The following is an 8,617-nucleotide window of genomic DNA, read 5'->3' on the forward strand; positions in this document are numbered from 1 at the left end:
ACAGAGGCACGTTTAACACTGTGTCACATCAACTTTCCTTTTAATTACAATGTTTCATTGTTTGGGAATTAAGGATACTAATTGTTAAAGTTTTGCGAGCAAAGTTTTCGTCCAGTCTCTCTTGAAACAAGACTTCAGATGCTCAGCAGTCTGTGATTGTTGTTGTCTGATTCTCTTTTTCAGGACTGGTCATACATTTTCAATAGGAGTCAGATCTGGACTGCAGGCAGGCCAGTCTAGCACATTCACTCTGAGTCTACAAAACCACGCTGTTGTAGCACATGCAGAATGAGAGCTGGAATTGTCTTGATCAAATAACCATGGACTTCCCATGAAAGTCATCAGCTTGACAGCAGTATATTTCTCTGTACAACTCCAATATATGCCTCCATGTCAATGGTTCCTTCACACATATGCAAGTCACCGATGCCGTTTGCACTGATGCACTCATATACAATGACAGATGTTTGCTTTTGCATCTGTCACTGATGAAAGTCTGGATGGTCCCTTTGAAATCCAGCTCAAATTAAATAAATGAATAAATAAAGCCTTTACAATAAGTGCCTTTGGAATATATGCTTATGATGTGTGAATGCTAACTAAATTAATAAAAGGCTGCATTGGACATTGCTGCTTCACATCTGGCTGCTATTGAAACCAGGCTGCATGCTTCAGTACAATAGGACACAATCTTAGAAAGACCCCAGAATAAAGGACATTAAAAAAAGTACAAACAATAAACAAGTCATACCAGGACAGTGATTAAGCCTTTGGCACAGTCACTCTTTAGAACAGAAAAATATCAAATTCAGATTTTACTGATGTACAATGAATCACCCCTCCATCTCTCACTGAGAAACATGACCCTGGACCACAAAACCAGTCATAAGGGTCAATTTTTCGAAATTGAGATTTATACATCATCTGAAAGCTGAATGAATAAGCTTTGTTATGATAGGACAATATTTGGCCGAGATACAACTATTTGAAAATCTGGAATCTGAGGGTGCAAAAAAATCTAAATATTGAGAAAATCGCCTTTAAAGTTGTCCAAATGAAGTTCTTAGCAATGCATATTACTAATCAAAAATTACGTTTTGATATATTTACAGTAGGAAATTTACAAAATATCTTCATGGAACATGATCTTTACTTAATGTCCTAATGATTTTTGGCATAAAAGAAAAATCAATAATTTTGACCCATACAATGTATTTTTGGCTATTGCTACAAATATACCCCAGCGACTTAAGACTGGTTTTGTGGTCCAGGGTCACAAATCTGTCGAAGTGTGTAAGTGAGAGGGAGAGAGAGAGAATGAAAGTGATATGTTGGATTGTCTGTGGTTTTAGCTTGCCAATGATGTTCAGTCTGTTCCTTCTTTCAGTGACGCCGAGGGTCGGGTCTCTCCAATTGAAGTCCATTTGTTTTAGTGCAAACGTACAGAGAGATGACCCTCAATAAAACGCACAGACACACATACACAAGTACACACATGATTAATGCCAGGCAGGGAGCTGATGTGACATTCCATGTGAATGTCCCAAAGAAGGTGTCTCCCTTTAACTGGATTTAAAAATTCTAAAAGTCATGGTTAAAAATGTTTACCTCCACAGTCTTCTCTTCGTTCTTCAATTTCAAAAGAAACTTATTCTGTATTCTCATCAGTTAAAGGACTAGTTCACTCAAAAATGACAATTCTGTCATAATTTAAGGAGCTTGAACATCTCCTTAATAAGTCTGAAACAACATCCGCGTGAGTAAATGATGACAGAATTCATTTTTGGTCTCACTATCCCTTTAAATGTGATACTGAAACATGATTGGCTGAGGAGAAAAAGACGGCTGTGCATAATTTACGGAATGGTTTGATCTGTATCTAAAGAATTCTTCTGAACAAAAATAAAGCTAAAGAAAGGAGACACAAAAATACGACATCTTCAAGTATCAAAAAAATCTTAATCAGCCATCACTGAGCATCTCATCTGTCAGTCATGTTTGATCACATTATGACCCTTTCCAAAAGAAAAGGCCTATTTGAACTCCCCCATACTCACATGGGACCATATACAGTACATCCACAGCACACTTCCACTGTCTTCACAGGCCCCTTTAGCTACTCAGGGAGAGAGTGTTTGTTTGAGGGAGGATGAGAGAAAGGGAAGAAGGCATAGTCATGGAGTGTTCAGTTGTGTGTTAGACACTGGAAGCGGTTTTTGAAGTACAAGAGGCCATTTTTGGTGTGTGTCGCATCGGATGAAGCAGGAGGGTAACGGAACTTTGCATAAGTTTTGTCGCTTTCCGACTGGCCCCACGGCAGCTTGATCTTGGTGGCATGGTTCACGATGACATCATCACAAGACCCAACATGCAGGGAGCCGAGCCCATCAATAAAAAACTCTGTAAAACAAAATATGGAAATGAGGAAATCAGCGTGTTTGTAATTTCTTATGGCAACTGCTGTCACTTTAAAAAAGCATAGGTGGCATGGTGATGACATCATCACAAGACCCAACATGCAGGGAGCCGAGCCCATCAATAAAAAACTCTGTAAAACAAAATATGGAAATGAGGAAATCAGCGTGTTTGTAATTTCTTATGGCAACTGCTGTCACTTTAAAAAAAAAAGAGATCCATGGAGAACCAAAGGATTAATGTCATTTCCTTTCCGCATGATGCAATACCAAAAAACTGGTTCACCACCAATGGGGACTTTTATAAGTTATTGTCTGCTGATGAACCGGTGAAGAAAGGCTAAGCATTATTTAACACCACTACAATCAGTGCAACTTCCCAAACTTGAGTGCCTTAACCCCTGAATACTGTCCCATATTGCCATCATTTTTGAGTTTGTGTTTTACAATTATAGTAAATTGAAGACTTCTAGATCCCTGGACATATAAGGTGGTGACAGTCATTATAGGTACCCAGATTTATTCAGCGTTCAATATTTTTCATTTCTTTACCAGGCAAAATATTTTTTGTTTTTCCGATTGACATTTCACACCAGTCTTCAAGGTCCTTTATTAACTATTAAAGCAATATTCTGAGTTAAATACAAGTTAAAATCATCCATGGCATGCTGTTGTTAATGCAGGAATTATTTTGACTCATACCTCATTTTGTGAAAATGTTGACAGCTTTGCACTTATAATGGAATTCTATAGGGCAAGCGTTCAACATTATTTTTTTTAATTTTTTTTTTTATATTTTGCAAATTGAGGTATGAATCAAATAGATTTTCTGCTGAAAATTGCCACAGATGCCGTTGCTAGGGCTTGTATTGAATCTGTAATATTTCTTTAATAATATATTTGTGAGGGGGTCATTTTGGCAGCTGCTAATTTTGCTATTTAACTGCTTTAGCAAAGACAATGTGGCATAAATATCTATCTGTTTCCAGTGAATAATTCCTTCCACAGTGTGAGCCGTTTAATATTAAATAGTTTGAGGTTATCATTAGGCATAGATACAGTTACCTAATTAATTATGTTTATTATTCAAAATGAACTTCCCCAAGGGCTTGTGTTGTACATATTCATATTTATATGTAATGGCTTTTTGTACTTTTTAAAAAAATCATCAGCATGGCAGCCCTTTTTATGGTCGTCTCAGATATTTTGGAATAATTTTATAAGCTCTAAACAAATGGATGTTTTGTAAAGGTAAGTTTTATATGCAATTTTGGGTTAGAATGCAATTTTGTGATGTATCTTGGGACAGAAAGGGATTTTATTTTTATAAGAATATTTCAGTGACACCTATTTCTTGAGCTCTGTGATGACATCTCCTCCTCTACCACTCTACTGGACTCTTAAACTTGAATTTACTTTGATATACTGTACCACTTGCAGCTGAACCATCATGTGCTTCTAGAACACTCTAATCTTAAATATGCTTTGCTAGTCATCCTAAACATCCAAACCCAACCTTCTCAGTTCAGTCATCTCTAAAGCAAACAGCATCTCACTGATTCTCTGCTGCGTCAGCCAGTCTGATGCTTTTACACTCTGCACTTTATCCTCTCGTTGTCACTCCCTCGGTCTGTATGTGGGTGTGAGTGTGTGAAGATAGCGAGAAAGACTCTGTATCTATATTGGGAGGATAGCTGAAAAGTTTTTTTTTTTAATTATGCAGTTTTCATGAAGTAAACGTTACGAGCATGCCGATTTCAGATTGGCCTTTCAACCTTTTATTTATCCAAGCTTTAAAAAATCTCCCCCATCATCATGTATCTCATCATAGCACTATTTGTAAGCAAAGTCATTTGTGTGCAAATTTTTTTCTTTAAAGAAACTTGAGAAGCAATAAAAGTTTTGAAAGCAGAGTTCTCTATGGACTCGTTCACTTGTCAGTCCCTAAACAACATATATACAGTGCCTTGCGAAAGCATTTTTTTTTACATTTTATGTTGCTGCCTTATGATAAACTTCTTTAAATTACTTTTTTTTCCACATCAATCTACACTCCATACACCATACTGACAAAGCAAAAACAGAATTGTCACAACTTCGTAAATGTATTAAAAATAAAAAACTGAAATAAGTGCATTGCATAAGTATTCATACCCTTAACTAAATATTTAGCTGAAGCACCTTTACAGTCTCAAGTCTTTTTTTGTTTTTGTTTGATGTGACAAGCTTTGTTCATCAGCATTTGGCAATTATCTGTCATTCTTCTCCTCACGTCTCAAGCTCTGTCAGGTTGGATGGGGGCAGATGCACATTTTCAGGTTTCTCCAGAAATATTTGATTGAGTTCAAGTTAAGGCTCTGGCTGGGCCACTCAAGGACATTCACAGTTGTCTATAAGCCACTCTTGCTGTGTGCTTAGGGTCATTGTCCTGTTGGAAGGTGAACCTTCTGCCCAGTCTGAGGTTCTGAATGCTCTGGCCTGGGTTTTCATTAAGGCTATCTCAATATTTTGGTGCATTGAGCTTTTCTTCTACTCTGATGAGTCCCACAGTCCCTGCCGTTGAAAAACAGCCCCACAGCATAAGGCTGCCAACACACTTTAAATTTGGGATGGTACTCTGCAGGTGATGAGCAGAGCTGGTTTCCTTCAAACATGATGCTTAGAATTGAGGTTCATCAGACCAGAGAATACTGTTTTTCACAGTCTGAGGGTCCTTTAGTTGTATTTTTGCAAATTCCAAGTGTTTTCATGTGTTTTCACTGAAGAGAGTATTGAGACTTGCCACACCGCTATAAATACCAGATCGGTGGAGTGTTGCAGCGATGTTTGTCCTTCTGTAGGTTTCTCCTATCTCCACATGTGATCATGAAGCTCAACTAGAGTGACCATCAGGTTCTTGATCACCACTCAAACCAAAGCCCTTCTCCATCAATTGCTTAGTTTGGCCAGGAGGCCAGTTCTACGAAGAGTCTTGGTTGTTTCAAACTTCTTCCATTAAGGGTAACAGAGATTACATGCTTCTGTGACCCTTCAATGAAGCAGATTTTTTTTATTTTGGTGCATTGAGCTTTTCTTCTACTCTGATGAGTCCCACAGTCCCTGCCGTTGAAAAACAGCCCCACAGCATAAGGCTGCCAACACACTTTAAATTTGGGATGGTACTCTGCAGGTGATGAGCAGAGCTGGTTTCCTTCAAACATGATGCTTAGAATTGAGGTTCATCAGACCAGAGAATACTGTTTTTCACAGTCTGAGGGTCCTTTAGTTGTATTTTTGCAAATTCCAAGTGTTTTCATGTGTTTTCACTGAAGAGAGTATTGAGACTTGCCACACCGCTATAAATACCAGATCGGTGGAGTGTTGCAGCGATGTTTGTCCTTCTGTAGGTTTCTCCTATCTTAGTTAAGACTACTTTACAAGACAGCAACATAACAATACATGAAAAAATACTGAATACTCAATACATGAATACTTTCGCAAGGCACTGTATATATATATATATATATATATATATATATATACATATACACACACACACACACACACATATATATATATATATATATATATGTATGGCTTGACGCAAACCTGTTTCTGAGTTCTATAGGCAGTTCTTTTGACCTCAGACTTGGTTTTTGCTCCGATATGCATTATCAGCTGTTAGACCTTTTATTAAGACCTGTGTGCCTTTCCAAATCATACCCATTCAATTGAATTTGCCACAGGTTAACTTCACTCGAAGCGTAGTAACATCTACAAGCCATATGAATGCTCCTGTGCTACTTATACTTATACTTAAGTATAAGTATACTTAAGTATATACTTAGTTCTTATGCAATGGAATCATTTAAGTTTTTTATTTTTAATAAATTTGCAAAGATGTTAAAAACCTGTTCTTTGCTTTGTCATTATGGTGTATGGAGTGTAGATTGATGTGGGAAAAAAGTTATTTAAAGTAGTTTAACATAAGACAGCAACAGGGGTATGAATACTTTCGCAAGGCAATATTATCAATTTAAACATTTTTAACACTTAATTTTTTTGTGGAAACTGTGATACATATTTTCAGGATTCTTTGATGAATACAAAGTTCAACCGCATTTATATGTATATACACACACACACACACACACTAATAAGGTAATAACACTGTTAAATATAATATTTTCAGATCTCTAAATAAAAACCTATAAAAATTAAATCAGAATGAAACTCACACTGTACAATTTTTTCATAAAATAGTACAGCTTTAATACTGGCCCAAACATAATTAGCAGCATAACACAAAATAATTATCAGCCTCAGAATGTAATATCGGTGCATCCCTAACTAATGAGTTCTTGGGAAATTTTGCTACAAAATACACCACAATCCTAGAATCACCTACTTTTGTGTTTGGACTCCATTGAAAACTCACCCAAATGTGCAACACGGGCTAGTCGGGGGTCAAAGCCCACCTGCTGCACTTTATCTGTCCTGGCAAGAAAGAAATTGATGACTCCATCAGTGACAACACAGTGAGGAAAGCTTCTATAGGCAGTTCTTTTGACCTCAGACTTGGTTTTTGCTCCGATATGCATTATCAGCTGTTAGACCTTTTATTAAGACATGTGTGCCTTTCCAAATCATACCCATTCAATTGATTTGGACTCCATTGAAAACTCACCCAAATGCGCAACACGGGCTAGCCGGGGGTCAAAGCCCACCTGCTGCACTTTATCTGTCCTGGCAAGAAAGAAATTGATGACTCCATCAGTGACAACACAGTGAGGAAAGCCCTGGATGATGTGATGGAAGCCTCTCCGCATGTGCAGACAGTCCCCGTCTTCCTCTCCAGCTTCAATTGAGATCGTCTGCCTGTAGGTGGCAGTGTAGCCTGTGGCTTCACGCACTGCTCCTCCAACCTAAATAAACAGCAGCCAAACACTAAGAACAACGCAGTTGACAACAACGCAGGGAAGATAAATTGAAATGGAGGTATCGCTTCCTATTAAAAACACATTTCATCTATTTTTGTCTCTTTCTCTTTATAAAAGCAGATGTGCTTGTCTCTGTCTCTAAGGCATGACTCCAGCTGGGTGTTTGTGAGCACAGAAGACTCGTTCACTGGAAAGGTCACATAGCTGACCCATTCCAGAGCAATAATCTGCCCTAGATCTGCTGCTGCCTAAAGCAAAATGTAATGCAAACTGCATTTATTGTACTCTTTCATATTTTGTGATTTAACAGAATCCAACTAAATAACCTTTACCATTCAAAACTCTTTTTCTGTAATCAGGGTACTAAAGAGTGAACAACATTTTTAAAAATGTGTTGTTCTAAAAATATCTTCCATTGTTGGACCATTTTGACCTCAAAAGATTTGAACAATTGTTTCCTCTGTTTGAATTCCAGACAGAGAGCAAGAAGGTCTCCCAAAGCCTGTCTCAGTAGTAAATACTGCTCAATCCGAAGGCCAGAGGGCGCTGAAACTCATATGCCCTACAGAAGATAGGTAATCCAAGTCGTACCTGGAAATAACTATGGCTAGCTGAATAAACAGAAGATTGAACTGCATTCATTGATTCAACGTGACTAATAAACACACAACTATCTGAGTTCTACAAGCCTTCTCATATATTTTCATTATAATAAAGAATATTTATAATGAAATGTATAATGTTTGGAAAGATGCTTGAGCCGTATTGCTTTTTCAAATGCACGTTATAAGCGACTCAATCATTTACTACTCAAGCATTTACTATTGATCACCGAGCCATACTTCATTGACAATCTGCACATAACAGCTTTCGCAATTTCATAATCGCACTAAACCAAACGATTTAGATTAATTTTGCAGCCTTAGCCTGTTTAGCTCAGATTGATAAGCACTCAAAAGGAAACAAATTAACAATGAACACTTCCTGATATTCAGAAATTTGCCAAAACTTTGGTTCTGATTCTCAATAGAAATAATGTCTTCTCTGAAGGAGTTTCCACTCGGCAATAGTTTGTCAACTCTAGTTCAGGCAACTCTACAAGATGAAAACACAACAGTGAGGTTATGAGAAGTGTGTCCTACTGCTGTTGGCCTTACCAACCTTTTAAATAAATGCTCCCCCATTAAATATCATGAAGAGACAGCAAATCTTTAAGTGCCCTGTAATTTTGACCATACAGAAAATCTGCTCTAATATATGCTGATATTATCACCATGGGCGACA

At 37.5% G+C, this 8,617-nt stretch overlaps 1 protein-coding gene across 1 annotated transcript in view; it reads right to left on the bottom strand.

The window, feature by feature from the left end:
• Window positions 1-1,759: 1,759 nt before the first annotated feature.
• LOC107711068 (beta-1,4 N-acetylgalactosaminyltransferase 1-like) overlaps window positions 1,760-8,617 on the bottom strand; it is a 30,609-nt gene continuing 23,751 nt past the window's right edge. Inside the window, exons 11-12 of the mRNA XM_016515983.1 lie at window positions 7,081-7,318; window positions 1,760-2,400 (exon numbers count right to left, since the gene is read on the bottom strand). Of these exons, the coding sequence (XP_016371469.1) occupies window positions 2,186-2,400; window positions 7,081-7,318 (453 nt within the window). The 3' untranslated portion in view covers window positions 1,760-2,185. The remainder of the gene's footprint in view (window positions 2,401-7,080; window positions 7,319-8,617) is intronic.

This window comes from Sinocyclocheilus rhinocerous, unplaced genomic scaffold (genome assembly GCF_001515625.1).
Source record: "Sinocyclocheilus rhinocerous isolate Xijiao unplaced genomic scaffold, SAMN03320098_v1.1 scaffold85, whole genome shotgun sequence".
Taxonomy (NCBI): Eukaryota; Metazoa; Chordata; class Actinopteri; order Cypriniformes; family Cyprinidae; genus Sinocyclocheilus; species Sinocyclocheilus rhinocerous.